Genomic DNA, 17,037 nt, shown 5'->3' with positions numbered 1-17,037 from the left:
AGAACCACTTTAGCAAACTATTTGGAAGTTTCTGAGAAAGTTAAGCATACACTTACCATATGACCCATCATTCCCACTAACAGTTTATTTCTACCCAATCCTTAGCACTCCCATGTTGCTTTCCTTGCTCCTAAATCTTCCATATCTTTATTTTACTACTCTCGTGTTTCTTCTAGTCCCTCTTCTTCCATCCCAAATGAATTCTTCCTAATTAACCACAAAGAGACTCATTTCTTCCACATTTATTCTAGGAGATATATATATAATGTCATAAATAAAAATGATTTAGAATTAGCTGTGTATTTTGCCAAAATAAGATGTCAACTATTCTCTTTGACAGCTAAAGATGTTTGTTATATGTCAAGAGTAAAAATGAAAATGAAACATATACCAAAATAAGGAAAACTATATTTAGATTAAAAATTTTCTTGCACAAATAATTCATAGCCTTCAACAACAGAAAGAAAACTACATCAGAGTCATTTGAAGAGTTTATTTATTGTATACCAATATACACTTTCTGTAATAAAAAAGCCTTCCAGTACATTGAACCATCTTATAAATGAAATAAGAAAATAAAATTTTCATCTGTTTATAAATGGGGTTAAATTAGCCAGTACGAGAAACCGTATGTATGTCTGCCCTGCAGTCTATGTGAACTCATCTTGAAAATGGCTGTGAGGAAAAAATGGTGCTTTATTATTTGGCACATTAGTATTGCTCTTGAATATTTATAGAATTACACATGTTTTTTTCAAGTCAGTCATTTGAAATGTAAAGCATTCAAAATATATATAGATTTTATATAAAAGTTTTCCACTTTTTGGATTATTTGTTGATATTTACATTTAAATATATTCAGATTAAATTTTTTTTTTTAACACTTAGAAGCTACCTTTTTCCACTTGCTATGTTGATACGCTCTTTAAATTATGACAATATATCTGAAAGATGCTACTTGGCAAATTTTTTCCAATAATGACAACCCACAAGTTATGATAGTTTCTAGTAATGCTCAATTTCCATAACAATGCACATTCTAGAAAAACAATAAAAATATGATTTAATATCATCATACTTATACTTCATACTTGGCTTTGCTAAAATTTAAAATATATAACAAATGTTCTTGCTACTGATTTGAGAAAAAAAGTAGTGAACTCCAGAAATTACAGGCAGTGAGTACTTATTTTTAAATCCATTTTATGTCTGTCGTAGAAGTGAGCAAGAATAATAGTTTGCTTCTTTTTGCTGTGTTAGCACTTTTATTTTTATGAAGAACCACTCAATATTGTATTAAGTGGTAAATGAATGTCATCAAACACCTGTGCAAGCTAACGTGAGCTAAATGCCATTTTATACATGTTAAATGAACAACCTTAGTTTTAATAATTATTTGCAAATAGGAACTTATTTTCTTGTAACTGATTATAATATTGTTGTAAACAATGAAGAAGAGCATTACCGAACTATATATAACTTAGGCTTCAAATTTAAAATATCCCCAACAGACAGATACATACAAATGAATTTTTAGCCCATCAACTTAGTTCCCCACTCCCACCCCCAATAATATAAATGTTTTGACTGCAAAGAAAGAAAACTACACATGTAAAATATAAAAATCAAATGTACCATACATTAAAATTCTGATGTCTACAGAATAAGATTATATATATAAACATATAGCAATCACAGTTTCCTGCACTGAATGTTTGTCAAATAAAAATGTATCAAACAATACTGGGTAGTGTATCTCCACATAAATCGTGGCTCTTTAAAAATTCTGAATGAGAATGGAAGACGAGAGGGAGAGCATTGTTCAAAGATATAGGTATGACAAGAGGACTAGGAATAACATTAAAAAGCAAATGCTTCCAGAACAAGTAGTTTAGCTATTAGCATTATTTTTGTTGTTGCTCTATAATTTAAATAAAACCCCTCTCTATTATTGTTAGTTTACAAAATAAATCTGTTGAATAAAGAAATCACTAATTCAATGTCACAGACAGGATGGGTGAAATTTTCCTTTACTGTTGACAATAAGATGTACTAGCCTGGTGTCTGATCATTCACGTACCTTACAGGGACAGTTCATAGGACATGCCTTTGCTTCAGTTATTAAATAGACCCAGAGTATTTGATGTAAGATTAGGAGAAGGCGTTAAGTGGTGATAGCTTTGCCACCAGGACATTTTTGTTTGATTTTTGAGAATACAAGTATTTGGTACTTTTTTTGCTGGGAAAGGGTATTATCTGATGAGCTACACATGGTTACCCTTATTCTGCTTGTACAGTAGGAAAAATCCTCTCACACTGCTCTAGTAAAACCTAGGTAGAAATGTGCACCACAGACTTTAAACACATAAACAATCATTCTTCACAAAAACGATGATTTTTCTTTTCCGAAGTTGCCTGGTGATGTTACTAGTAAATGTCTTTGGAATTCTCTTGTTATTTCCTATAAATAACATCCCAATCAAGATAACGTGCATGTCTTTTGGAGCATAATTTGCAACCATTTTTAGTAGAAAAAGGAAATTTTTTCCCTTGGGTTAGTGATGCTTGGGAATTGGGGGATTGTAAATCCAGTCAATTATAATGAGTGCCATGCTTCCAATCATGAAGATGATGCCAACCAGAAGAAAAATTATAGCCTGTAAGTCAGAGAGAACTTGTTAGGGGACACAGAAACCATACTTACTTAGCACACTTTGTGCTAAGTAAATAAACAGTAAATTGTTTACCTAAGGCAGCAATCTGATTTGCCTAGTGAATTGTATTATTCCTTTATAGTTCAGATGTCCTGCCTAGTAGGTCAGTCAATTTAGAACCCTAGTTAGGGAAAGAGAGTGAATTCAGTGGAGATAGTTAACTCACATGTTCAAAATACTGTAATGGTCCATCGATTTGCTACATCAAAATGATGGACTACCCTGCGATCATTAAAAATCAAGTGACAGAAAAATATTTAATGACCTAGGGAGAGCTCATAATCTTTTAGATAAAAAGGGGAAGGTTATAAAAAGAGTAATATGTATGATATAAAATGATCAAAATTTATAAAGCAAACAAAAACGAAAGCCTAATATATGTTGTATATTCCTTGGGAAAAAAAAGCAAAGTGTGTGTGTGTATGTATGTGTGTGTATAATACAATATTTTAGAATTTTAATACTAAAAGCAACCTTATATATCACCACACGGATCAAGCTTTTAATTCTATAGATGAGGAAGCAGCAGCTAAATTTTTTTCACTAGAAATAATCTAGGATATAATTTTATTCATTTTTACATCTGATAAAACTAAAAATGGATCATAAACAGGACAAATAACTTGCTCTAAAAGTTCAAGTAAGAAGGCCTGCATATTGTGGAAATTCGGGGGTGAGATGAGAGATGAGAGGAGCATTTGACGCCAAATTGTCCTGAAGTCCCTGAACAATCCCAAGAGGTGAATGATTCCCAGACAAAATTCAATACAAGGCATTTTTTCAAGCCCTAATATAAGGCTTTATTAAGAAGACACTGATAATATTTAATTATTGAAAAGAATTATTATGTCTAGTATATGTTTCTGTAGTTCTATTATGGGAAAGAAATACACATTCTCTAGTTTAATAAAACTACATTTTATATCTAAAGAGGTTAGCTGGAAAATGGATGATTCTGTTCTGTATCTTAGTCCACATCAGAGGACAAGGTACTACAGAGGGGAAAACAAAAGCAACATCTTTTTTTTGGCCTTACAAACCTAACAAATATGACTAAAACATTTCCACTATTTCATAACACTGCTAGGGTGCCTAATTTCCCATAGGTAGTATAGCAATAGCTGTGTGGTGGAAAGTGGTGTACACATATGCCTGCGGGGAAACTATATTAGCCTTTGACAGGTAGGAAGGACTCAACACAAGATATTTGATATTTGAAGAGAAAAAATTCAGGAATCGTCTGAGTGCCAGAAATATAACCCCCTTTCTCTCCACTGGAGAATTCCAGCTCATCTTTGATTTTCTTGTTCTTGTTCGTAAATTCATTTCTTTGAATCATGTGTGTTTCCTAGTTTAAGTAGTAAAAGAGAAACTTATAATGGGGGAAACTGCAAGCCTTACTTACCCCAACCTTTTGGGGTGACCGAAGAGGTTCTTTCTTGACAATTTTAAGATAAAAAGCTGCTGGAAGAATGAAAATCAGCATAGTGGCAGAAGAAGCCCCTGAGGAGAGAAACACAGGACAGATCAATGTCTTATACAGCAGGTCTGACTCAGCAAGGCAGAAACTGAAGGCACTTTAAAGATACCAAATCTGAAGCTACCCTGATCTTAGCACTGAATGCACTATAAACTCATGTTGTTTGTTTATTCAAAGATATGTCTATAAAGAAAATTAAAATGTTCCTAACATCATAACTGCATACTGAGTATATATAACATATAATAAACAATAAAGACTGAATATTACAGATTTACAGGAAATTAATAATACTATAAACACTGATTAAAGAGATTGAACTTATCACACACCCTTCCTATCCACTTCTAACTTTTCAAGTTGCTTACACTTAATTTTTAAAAGTTTTATATTGTATTTAAAATTGGAGCAATCCCTCAAATCAACAGAATGAAAAATGAAATATATTAAGATACACCATCAAGGGAATTAAATATATTTTCCTTAATAGTTAAGAGAAATAATACAAAATCAATCTCCTCCTCCTCCAAAGACAACCTTTAATGCTCAGCCGATACTCACAGATCTGAGAGGGCAAGCATCCTGTAGATAAAATCTATCTTCCTTACTTTTTGATGCAAAGTTAGGACCTAAGTGCAAATCCTGGGCCAACTCTAAGGTATATGACTTGACTTCTACCTGGCTCAGTTTCCTCATCTGTCAGAAAAGGCAGTTGGACTAGATGACCTATAAAGTAGCTTTTAGTGCTAACATTTTCTGATCCTGTGAATAACTTCCAGTGTCAGCTGGGATAGAGGGAAGATGACCAGCTGGAGCCCCACTGGACTAATAGGAATCCTGTGAGCCTGAGACGGACAGAGGATCGTTGACCTCCCAACCCTGGCTCATTGTCAACCATTTAAGGAGATATCAGCTTGAGATGACTATGTAAAAGCCTTTCTGAAACTTACCTATGAATCCAAAGATGTATTTTATAGTTGGCACAAGGATGACCAAAACGTTATTAAGTGCAATAAGCGTGGCTGCAATCAGGATATGTCTTATCCAGCTAAAGGGTCTTCTGGGAAATAACAGAGTGGTCACTGATGTACGAATCTGCAACAAGAAAGTTCAAAGGCAAGGTCACTGCTTTGTTTTTGCCTTTATTATTTCAAATATTCTCATTGCTCTGGAGCATTTTCTTTGTTTTTCCTTTTTCTCCCAGAAAAGATCTTGATGCTGATTTGCTGATTTTTTGAGAATTTTTTTACTGTAGTAAAATACATATAACATAAAATTTACCATCTTAACCATTTTTTAAGTATACAGTTCAGTAGTATTAAGTAAATTTATATTGTTGTGCAACCTTGATGATGATTTTTGATGTTTGAGATACTGTTATTTTCCCTTAGAGATAAAGCTTGTGCCCACTTTCTCAGCTTTCAGAATTTTTTCTTCAAAATGATCTCAGTCAGAAAGAGATAAAATAATAGATAACAGACATAATTCAGAGATTCAGTAAAACCCCTGTTGATTTCTAATCATGTCTCATCAGATTGGATTAAGTATTAAGGGCAAGCACTGAATTGATCTGCACAGGGCTGAGAATGAAATTTTTACAAACCTGGGTTTTTCTTAATTTTGCATTGTACTGAACATTTTTTCCACCTCAGATTTAAAAGAATATGACACTCTTTGTATTTATCCTTTTCTCTTCCCTTTTATTCCTTCCCTTAATTATAGATATAAATGCACAAAAGGCAAGGAACAGGACCTAATAATCTTAACATTCCTCAGTGTTTCTAGCTTAGGGTCATGCACACAGCAGACACTCAATAAATGTTGAATTAAATTGAACAGGACGAATCTTTTCCCTCCAGGATCCTTGACAGATTTTAGTCCTATTTTAGTGGCTGAAATAAGTAGGCGAAGGGTCAAGAGAGGCTCCATTTGCAGCTGCCGCCTAAGTTACTCTGATGTAATCAGATAAAGAGATCCTTGTGAGTAGAGGGAGGCAGTGCCAATTATGTTTGAACAGCTTAACCAAGTTGAAAATAGTCTTATCTTTGGAATCTTTTAGAGGACACTTTTGACTTAGTGGAATTAATCTACCGGCTTTTCAATAAGTGAGCACTTCAGTTAAGCTGGGACTTCACATTTTCAGAAATGCTGGGATTGATTTTTACTTCAAAATTTTACTTTTGAAGTCTCTTAATGTTATGGAGATCATAACTTACTTAAAAGAAAATGTAAAATATATTTTAAAACACAGGTATTAATGACAAAAACTTAGAGCTGAATTGCTTGCAGTTTCTAATATGACATTCCTTTCATACCACTCCACCAAAAATTAAAGCCATCTGTTCAGGTTTAAGAGGCAGTTTTATTTCCAGAATGGCAAACCAGATAGTCTCTGGAAATAGTTTAAGAGTGATTTTGTAACAGATTTTAAAAATTGGATTAGTGAAAATTATGAAAATCACTCTGAAAAGTAGGACTGAGGAAAGTAAATGTTTTGATTTTGTTTTCCCCAGCAGCCTATAAATTCTATATTATGCCCTACAATTCATGATTATTTGATATTGTCCAAACTGGTCTAATTAGTAGGCTTCAAATAAGCTTTCTATGGTACATATGCAGTGTTTAAGAATTTGTTTGAAAGTGCTAAATTTATAGAATAAACAACTAGAATACAAGTTGTTTTCAGGCAGAGGTCACATCTATGTGCTTTTTAGTCCTTTCTTAAAATAATGCATTTAATTCAATAAGCTGAGTTAGCAGTAATCCTCTATGTATACAGCCTCTGAATATAAATGGTTTCTGTAGGCCTTATGGGTCCCAGAAAGACTCAGGTTTGGCCTGATGATGTTAGAGACAGAAAGTTCACAGGAATGATAGTTGAGGTAAATAGTGAAAGCTTGCTTCCCATAGTGAGTAAGGAATAACAAAACCCAAACAGAAATTAAAGTAAACAGAGTTGCCAGTGCATTCCTGAAGAAGGCAACAGGGCAAACAGGGAGATAGCAGGCTGTGGGCGGTGGAGAAGAATAGAAGGACGCTTGCTGGTTGTTCCTTGTTAAAACGCTGCCTTGAGGAGTGAGCTTGGGATCAAAAGAGCCTCAGCAATTCTATTTGCCTATGTCAGGATAGAGGCAACTCTGCTTATTACCCACAAAGCGTTGCCTCCAATTCATTTATCTAAGTGCTCTTTCTCTAGAGACACAAATTAATAAGAATTTGGAAATGTGGCTGTGGGTGGGAGAAGTCCCCAGCAACAGCCATGGCTTCTGACCCAGAATGATTCCAGAAAAGTTCTATGCAGCCCTAGAAAAAAACTTTTATTTCCAGAGAGACTGTTCTGCACATAAGCCTCTTTATAGGTACAATGCTATAATGCGGGGACCCAGTGTGAAAGTCAGAAATATGCAGGCAGAGTAGAAAGTGGAAGGCTCGGTTCTGAATTCTAAAAAAAAAAAAAATTAATTCTATTACTTAGGGGTAAATCACAGTTTCACTTTAGGATGGCTTAAGACAAGAGTGTTAGAAATACCTAAGGATCGCTATTCTATTCCAGTTCATAGCAACATCTGCCATATTTCTATGCCTATATCTACATAAACTTCAAAACAGGAGATCTGAAGTCAACATACATGAAAAGAATGATTTTACTATAGTAAAATGAAATAGAAGTGGTTGGAGAATCTGAGGCATTATCTCTTTTTTGTAAGGTGTGGCAGTAGAATTTAAGCCTCTGTGTTCTTGATAAACCCGTTAGGATTATTTGTTCTTCTGTTTTTCATGGTGTTGTGTGAATTTTACTGCGTAAAGGGAAGCACAAGCAAATATACGGCACTGTCAGTCCTTGGGGAGGAAGTGTAGTCCCACGATAGACACCCCTGCCCCACATCACCCACCTCCTACACTAAGAAAGAGAAAAGAAATGTTGGGTTGCTAATGAAAAAGCTTCTTATTCACTTCATTTATTCATTTGTTCAACAAACATTTCAAGCTATCACTATGGGCCTTTTACTAAGGAGAAAAAACTAACCTAACTGGAAAAAAGAAAGACAATAAATAGATTAATCGAAGGAAAAACTATCCAACAACAATAAAACCCCTCTTATATCTTCCTAGGCTTCTCAGAAAGAGAGCCCAGTTATTTATTGAAAGGAGGAGAATATAAAATAATACCTAAACCTGACAGATTTTAATCCAGATTAGGTTTTATTTGCTTGTTTGTTTTATTATTCATATGTGGGGATAATAAAGCCAAGGAAACAGACTCCTTACTGTTCAAGAGTTTCTTAATTCAGAGAAACCTGACAGGAGAACCATGCTGTGACTCAGCATTTGACACACTGAAAATCTTCTAAATTGTAAGAAACAAACAAAAACACCACTATCACTTTGGGGAAGAGCGTCAATGTAGCTGTGTGGGACTTGACAGAGACAGGGAGGCTGGGCCTGCTTTTATGTCATCCATCAGATCCATGGAGGCTTGGTTCATTTAGCCCAGATCGTCCCCCAAACTGGAATTTGTGGCAAATGTCAGCAAGGGGAAGAGCCTATGCTTTTGTTAGAAAAAGCAGTTTGTACTTCTCAAGAAAAGACAAGATTCATTTGGAGATGGTTTTTCTTTCTTAGCAAACATTGCTGAGCTCATCCTGTGCCAGTCACTGTGCATATCTCTAACCTCCAGGGACTTACTCCCCAGGGGGAAATTTGGACAGTTATGCAGATCATCTCACAACATTGTAAGAGCAAAGCAGAATTACGTGCATAATGTTTCCATAAATGCTAAGGTTGGGTGAAGATACATAATGAAGGATAGCAGTTAACTATTTTTCTGAAATTTGGTTCTAATGGTCAGTTTTGGTTCTGTTGTACCTCTGATGGGAGATGTTTCCAAGTCACCGCCATCCCTAACGGTCAGACTTATGCCAGTGCTTTATCTGTCAGAAGGGGGAAATGCTCCATGCAGATGTCTGCATTCTTAATGTCAAGGAGCAATGGTCATCAGTAAATGAAAGGCTGACTTTCACTTTCCATTACCACGATTGCAGCCATAAGTGTCATGTTATGAGCCCCTCATTAGTTCAATTGTTACCGACAAGCTGTGTGACCACAGCCAAGTCCATTAATCCCCTGAGACCATGACTTGAAAGCACTATATTTAAGGCTTATGAATAAAGCAATACAGAAGCACATCACAGATTTCTTTTGTAAAATGCTTTGATTCAACAATGATATGAATGCCTACTGTGTACAAAAATTTAGTTAGTGATATCCTAACATACAAAAAGAAGGGCTTTTGATATTCTTCGCCCAGTGACGCTGTTTACTTGGAAATTTTACCCTGGAAAAGACTTTCTGTCTATAGCTGTCTTCTGCCTTGTAGCCACAATGGAGTTGATTTTAGGCTAAAGCTGTGTGCATGTCATTTGAATACTTTCAGATATATGAGAGGCAAGACATTATTTAAGAGTTAAATATTAGCCAACGTAGTAATAAAGATCTGATTTCATGCACTCATGAAAAAGGAATGTGCCAAAAAATATTTCAGCACACAAACTGCATTTAAAGTGACCACAGTTATCATTATATGAGTAGTCCTCATATGCTTGGCCCTCTATGGAACATTCTGTACAGGGTAGTGCTGGTTGCTTATTTTTTCCTCTAAAATGAATGAGTAAATTCAGTGTTTATGAAAGGAGAAGAGTTGGCAGGAGAGTGCAGATCTATGTTTTTCTATAGGTGGTGGTTTTAACTCATGCAGCTCAAATCTCCATGACCACCCCTGTTCTGCGATTCCCAGAAAAACTGACGCCAATGGCAAATGCCAAGAAGAGGCAATCCAGTAAAGACATGTGTCATTTTGGGGGCAGTAGAAGAGATATATGGTGAATAACGAAAAATTTTCAAGAAATCTGGTTCTAGGATGTAATTTACTTAACATGAATTCCCTTCTCACTAGCCTTCAAGGAATCAGATTAAATACGGCTACTTTGGGATGTTACTGTGGCACAATAAACTGGGGAAAAGATGAAATACATTCAAAAATGGTGAAAATGCAATGTGCATTGAAAGTTAATGTGGTTTTGACTTTCAAGTTTCAGAAGTTATATGAATTCCTACTCATTTCTACTAATTCACAACACAGAAGCTCAAGGTCTGCTTTTTGAATTTGAATTTAAGAACAAATTTCGGCCTCAGTAAAGCTGGAAAATAAATAAGTAAAAATAAATTTCATGATTTTCTTTCCTACACTTTAAAATACTTAACATCTAAAAACATGTGCTCTATCTCCATATTTAATGGTCAATTTTAAGTGGTTCCAAAATGCTGTATAAAAATAATAATGTCCTCAGGCATGGCAATTGCTCACTCACACTATAATTCAGTCTACGTCAAGTCAAAACATGTGTACTGATCCATAGGGTAAAGCAGGATTCTTTCACTAAACCTCCATGTACTTACTGGGAATAGGACAATGGGAACAGTTAGTGTGACTGCCACGAGGACTGCCAGGCGTACCATGAGGAGAGGGGTGTCGAATGTGTACACTTTGCTGTAAGCATGAAGCAATTCATCTTCAACTTCTCCTACAAAGGGGAAGAAGAAAAAGAGTTCGTTTGGTGTTGTCAAGTCGACCTGGTTGCCTATGGCAATGGTCTGTGGAGGAAACACAGTACAGTAGAAAAACCCAGGTCTGAGAATCCAGACACTTCTGTTTTTACCCTGTCTGTGAGCTTATTAGCTGTGTGGCTTTTAAAAAAGGGACTCTGAAGCTTATAAAGTTGCAGAAGCTAACATGAAATTGCCAAGAGGCTTCTCTAGCTCATTTGCCCTCTGATAAATCTATCTCTGCTCTATAGAAGCATCACAAAACAAAACAGGATTTAAAAAAATAATGGTGCTCCCTTTCCTCCAGTTTTTTCCTCCTTAACTTATCTTGCAATCAATTGAAGTTTATACAAAAAATATATTTATGTCGCTCACATTGACCAGTGGGATGATCCCCTGAAATTTGTCTATAGGGCCATGCTTATGGAAGGAAATGGCAACCCTACTCCTTTTGTATCCTGTTAATATGTCATAGAAGAAATATTTTAGGCACAATCTAATGTGATCATACTCATATATATACATTTTTGATAGTACATTCCAAGAATGAAGGTAATTCTGTTATGTGCTCTTGTTTAGGAAAACATTCACTATAACCCAATAAAATGGGATAAGCAAAAAAAAAAAAATCGCCTAATGCTCCAAGCCCTTAGATTCAAATTGACTGATAAATGAGTTGACAACACCAACTCAATGACATTGTACTTTTTCTGTCATTTGCTTGGTAGTTAGTTATTCCACCAAAAGAGCTTTGCAACATGCAGTTGAATTCACTTTCATTGTTCTAGGTTGAGATGGACTAGAGAATCAAACCAAGGAAATATTATCTATCCCTGAAGGAAAATAATTAAATTTAAGAGACTTTAAAAATAAAATATGTGTGAATTCGCAAATTGTTGTAACCTGTTGGCTAGGCTGGTTCAGGTCCCATTTTCTTAGGTCAAGTGACAAGTCTAAAATAGCATGTTAAATAAGTAATTGTATCAATAGATCATACTGCTTATAGAGGTTATTTAAAATAATTATACCTACCCAGGTTAATGATCAGTCCAACTAGGATTTGCACAAAGAGAATGACTTTGACAGACTGACCTACCATAAAAGGTTAGGTAACCAAAGAGGGCAGCAAGCAGGTACATAATGAGCATCCCCGTGATGGAAATATTTGACACGGTTTGCATTTTCCTCTGGGACCGACTGAAAAGAAAAAGAACACTGAGTTTTTTTATAATTTGTGAATATATCACTATTTAGAATTTAAAAATTTTAAATAATGAAAGAACATGCATCTATGTTGCTCATTATGAAACTTCATTTCTAGTGCAGAAACATAGCTATTTAAATTTCCTTTAGCCGTGGAGGATTTGTTTCCATGTTTTAAAAACACTACTTCGGTCTTAGAAATAACCATTTTCCTAATGATTACTTAAATACTCAGACCACTGTGCTGAGTATTTAAGAATTAATTAACATAAAGATCAAACTGGTTCCTAATGTAGAAAGCCTTCATATTTCATAGTGAGATGAGTATAATGAGGACAAGAACATATTAGAATCAGCAAAGCCTTACTTCCAGGAGTTTGCATATTATTACCAGGGTGGTTGGTATTACCTGGACAGCTTCTGGAAACCATTCTAGAAGGCACTCAGTGACTTAAAGTCAATATCGTCAGGCCGCTAGAGTAACTGCTACATGTCATTTTCCAAGTAAATCAAAGACATCAAAATAATTAAAATGTTCCAAAATTTTTTTATAAAGTAAATCAGAATTTATGGGGAAAGTTATTACTATTTAGTGAGAATGAAGACTGAGGTTGTTGATGTCTGGGTTAAATAAGTTGAAAATTACTATATGACATTGACTTCTAAAGGTAAAGAGGGAAGCAGCTATAGTAGGCTCAGATCCAATTCATCCCCAAGTAGACATCAACAGCCTCAAAGGGAAAAAAGTATTAATGATTCAGAGAGTCGATTAGAAACAAGATTGTCTAACCAGTGTCTTTATTGTACAGATAAGACAACAAAGGCCAGATGTTTGCAAATCTCTGTCCCTAGACAAGGGTTAGGAACTGACCACAAGTGACATCAGTGGCTTAGCGTGGCCACCCTAACCTTAATTTTTGGTTTTTATGGGTGGAGTCATTTCCAGTTCAGGTGATGTCACTTCTCTCTGCTAAAATTCAAACTTCAATTCCCCATGCCTGCCAAAACCATTACAGCCATTGGCTCCACCTTCCTCTGCCCTGAACCTCTTCCCTGGACAATTAGGGTGAAGGAATAGGGGAGAAGGAAATAGATAAGGCAGTGCTATGATGGGACTGATTCACACCTTTTTGGTTAAAGCATGTTACAGAATAGTTGTAGAACAAACTTTCTCTGAAGAAAAAGCTATAAACTGTGCTTCTGTATAAAGCAACTTTGAACATATGAGCCCATTTTCAAAGCAAATTAGAATGTTAAAATGATAGCTGCCTTACTCTTTAAGTTCACTGTAGATGGGAAGGACCTCAGGGTGGCATACAAAAGCAAATGCTAGGATAGGAATTGCATAGGCCGCCTGAAAAACAAAGACAACACCACATATTTAGCATTTCAACACAGATGGTAATCCCAGGGCATCTCAGTTTATGAATAAAAATTCAGAGCCCACATTGCTAGGCTCGTTAGAGGCCCAGGCCTCTCACTTACCCGGGAGTTGAATACGAAGTATTTGGGTTGACACTTGTCATCACTGTGTGCTTCATACTCTACTCCACTGCCATGAAGAGAGCCCTTGGCCTGGTTCTCATCTAGCCCTGCAGGATTCTGGTGGGTGTAATCCATCATGAAGTTCACACCGCTATTCTCTGAGTTGTTGGGTAACATTACCACGTGCATTGGAAGTGTATTGTTGAATGTCAGATTTCCAACATTGTGATCCAGAATGGGCAGAGGGCAGGGTATTTGGAATTTCTTGTAAATCACCTAGACCCAGTGATTAAAAAAAAAAGTTACCCTTTGAGAAGAACAAGGAAATGAAAATCCATATGTGTGGCTTATGAGGTGGAGATGAGAGGCCTCTGCCCATGATTCCTTTTAGACCAATGGACAACAAAGCCTCTGTACTAAAGAAAGAGTTGGAATGATGATTGGTAGTCCTCCCCTATAGAGTCAACAGGATAGCATTTTGCATGAATCCATCCTAAGCTTCGTTCATACTCTTCCATGACAAAGATGATTGTTTCCTGTTCTAGTCATATCTTTTATTTCTTTAAACTAATAATAATAATATGGGTTATTAAAAACTTCCTTCCCCTTTATCTCTTTGGGGTAATACTATATACATTTTGGCATCCAGGATATTATAAGAAACTTTCCCTTTTGGCAGAGAGCGAGGGGAGGTGAGGAGAGGGATTTCTTCTTTAATCCCACTGTGGTCACCCTCTCTTCATGGGTAGAATGTGTAAGAGAAAATGGCTGATTCATGCAGATATGGCTAATTCTGTTGCCTACTCATTTCTCTTCGGGGCTCTTCCCTTTTATTACCTCCACCTTTCTAAATACTGGGTTATTGTCATGTTCCTGCTTGAAGTGGTCCTTCTGTCCAAATATACTTTATGTGCCTAAAACATACTCTTAGCAATGACCTTGACATTCTAACTCAACTATTTTTAAACGCATGACTATCCTTTTCACATTCCAAGCTAGAATACAAAAAAAATTACTTGTGATATGAGAACTATTTCATGCTAATGAAGTGCTTGAGCACAAAAGAGAACACTAATTCAAGCACTAAAAACATCTCATGCTCCCCAAGCTACAAGAATCGTGTCAATAAATCACTTACCACACTGACAAAAAACAGCATGCAGGTAAGAGAAAATCCGCTGGTATAACCAAGGTAACCTAGGAATTAGCAGAGAAATTCTGGAAGGTGAATATGGCATTTACAATCAGATAACCTATTAGAATATGAAATAAAAATAAAAATTAAAAATGACTTTACCTAAATTTTTAAGAAGAGAAAGTGGAAGAATGATTCCAACAGACACAAATAGGACGAGGTAGTTGCCATTGAGGTACCATTCTCTAGAAGAGAAAGAAGAACCAGAACATTGGGTTTGGAAAAGACCAGCTAGGATGAATCACTTGACATTTCAGAGAGAACATAAGACATACCCAGTATTTTCTTCAAGTCCCATGAATGCTCTGATTACTTCAGGTAGTTCATATTTAATGATAAAGAGGTAGCTTGACATTGCTAAAAATGAGAAACATGACAGTTTAGTAGTGTGAATAGCACTGAAGTCACAGGCAAGTTGGGAGAAGTTCTTGCATTTGAGACATACATTCTTCTCAGTTAAGACGAGCATCTAATCCCCCGAACAAAAAAGAAAGCCACTCTGTGAATTTTGTACTGCTTCCAAGTTCTTTTCAAAAATAGACATTTGGCCTTCTGGCTCTTGTGTATGGAACTTTCCTAACAGTATCAATGCTGATTCTGTGTTAAATCCAGCTCTGAGGTTTTCAGTGAAGCTGTACTTTGAAAGTTTTTCCCCTCATTAGTTATAAGTCATCATAGACTGTACTGAGCATGCCAGTTTTAGTGTCTATAACATGGAGAAGGGTCTGGCAACAGAAGGTGTGGGCCGGAAGGGAGAGGCCAGAACTGTAGGGCAGAGGTAAGTGTACTACATGTCATTCTGGCTCTCCCCGGGTGGGTGCCAGTCTATTCCTTTGTAATCTCCCTGAGGGACACACAAAGTCTCAGACCACTGATTGTCTAAACTGGATTCATAAAAAAATATCAGAGGCAATAGCTTCTCCCACTATGTCAATGACGTTTTTCCCCTCTATATCCTAGCCTCTCCCCTTTGGCCAAATAAGAAATCATTCAAAGTGGCAACATTTCTTGAACATCTTGATAAGTGATATACGTGTGATCATGTACTCTTCCGACAACTTAATGAAATCTATAAATCCTCTCCCTGAAAAAATGTGTGTATATATACATATATACACATATACATAATACAATTTTGCCTATAATTATAGAGATTTATGCAACATCAGAGTCACTTAAAAATAAACTGACAAGTTTTGCATTAATAGCTTTAACTGTATGCTTCATCCTTCTGGTGAATTTTTGCTAACAGACATTTAAAGCAGATACCTAAGTTGCAAATTGAACTATTAATATTAAATTAATGAACATTAAAGATAGTTCCTCAACCTCAAACAAAAGTAATAATAGTGATAATAATTCTCCACATTGTTTGGTTCTGCACGTTAACTCCATGTAATCATCTGAAATCATCTATGAAACAGCAAGTGTATGTCATTATCACAGCTAAGGAGATTTTGAGAGCTTAAATGACACGTCCAAAGTCACACAGCTTGAAAATGACAGACCACATCCAAAATATAAGTTTCCTGATTTGGGGCCAGTGTTTCTTCTCTTATTGTGAAGTGAAATGATTCTTACAATACGTGATGTGTCTTCTGCAAACATTATTTGGTTAATCTTTACAAAGACCTTGACTAAAGCTAAATCTTACAGAGTGTAAACAGAGGACATATTTCTGATTAACTGGCTCAGTGAGGTATCATTCAATTTTAGAGAGCTATTAATTGCTGACGTTCAGTGATGTTACCACTGTTAATGTGTTTGGTCTTCGAAAGTTCAGAATGATCCAGACCTGTCTTGGTAGTGTCAACACTATTCTTCCAGTGTCGAAACATTTATGGTAAATGTTAATTTTTCAGGGGATTGAGAAAATTAAACGTTCTAAGTGTGAAGTTGCTAAATGCAGAAATACAAGTGATTTCCATTAGGCCAAAATAATCACTAATCGTATGAAGTAACTAAAGTGAGAGCATTTTCAGGAATGATGTATAAAATTTCATCTTACTCCCTTAAAACCACACTTCTTTTTGCGTGTATGGCTTGACTGAGAGACCACATTATAGTTTATCCCATCATTTAGAAGCATATTAGTAGCTATACTTTGAGCAACAGATGGTGCTATTGCCGCTCAGCCTGTTGAATTGAGGGGTAAATACATGTATGATTATTTCAGTTGTCCAAACAAGTAACTTAGATCAACTATAAAGTGATCCTATGAAACACTCGATCCTTTAAATCTTGATAAGTCTGAAAATATGAGCCCAGTGTAAAGCAGTCTATTTTGTAGGTTTATCTGCTTGTGGCCCCAAACCAGGAAAATGAATGAAATAATCCTGGCATTACTGCCAAATTCT

At 35.8% G+C, this 17,037-nt stretch overlaps 1 protein-coding gene across 4 annotated transcripts in view; it reads right to left on the bottom strand.

The window, feature by feature from the left end:
* Positions 1-478: 478 nt before the first annotated feature.
* Positions 479-17,037, bottom strand: part of SLC38A4 (solute carrier family 38 member 4) — a 63,197-nt gene continuing 46,638 nt past the window's right edge. For all 4 annotated transcript variants that reach the window (XM_039882213.1, XM_039882215.1, XM_039882212.1 and 1 more), the window contains 10 exons: positions 14,956-15,037; positions 14,783-14,865; positions 14,624-14,682; positions 13,486-13,761; positions 13,275-13,354; positions 11,894-11,994; positions 10,651-10,775; positions 5,145-5,289; positions 4,120-4,217; positions 479-2,657 (listed from right to left, as the gene is read on the bottom strand). In XM_039882213.1, coding sequence (XP_039738147.1) covers positions 2,556-2,657; positions 4,120-4,217; positions 5,145-5,289; positions 10,651-10,775; positions 11,894-11,994; positions 13,275-13,354; positions 13,486-13,761; positions 14,624-14,682; positions 14,783-14,865; positions 14,956-15,037 — 1,151 coding nt within the window. In that variant the 3' untranslated portion in view covers positions 479-2,555. The remainder of the gene's footprint in view (positions 2,658-4,119; positions 4,218-5,144; positions 5,290-10,650; positions 10,776-11,893; positions 11,995-13,274; positions 13,355-13,485; positions 13,762-14,623; positions 14,683-14,782; positions 14,866-14,955; positions 15,038-17,037) is intronic.

Source organism: Pteropus medius, unplaced genomic scaffold (genome assembly GCF_902729225.1).
Source record: "Pteropus medius unplaced genomic scaffold, Ma_sr-lr_union100, whole genome shotgun sequence".
NCBI classification, from domain to species: Eukaryota; Metazoa; Chordata; class Mammalia; order Chiroptera; family Pteropodidae; genus Pteropus; species Pteropus medius.
This window is presented reverse-complemented; position numbering and strand designations above follow the sequence as displayed.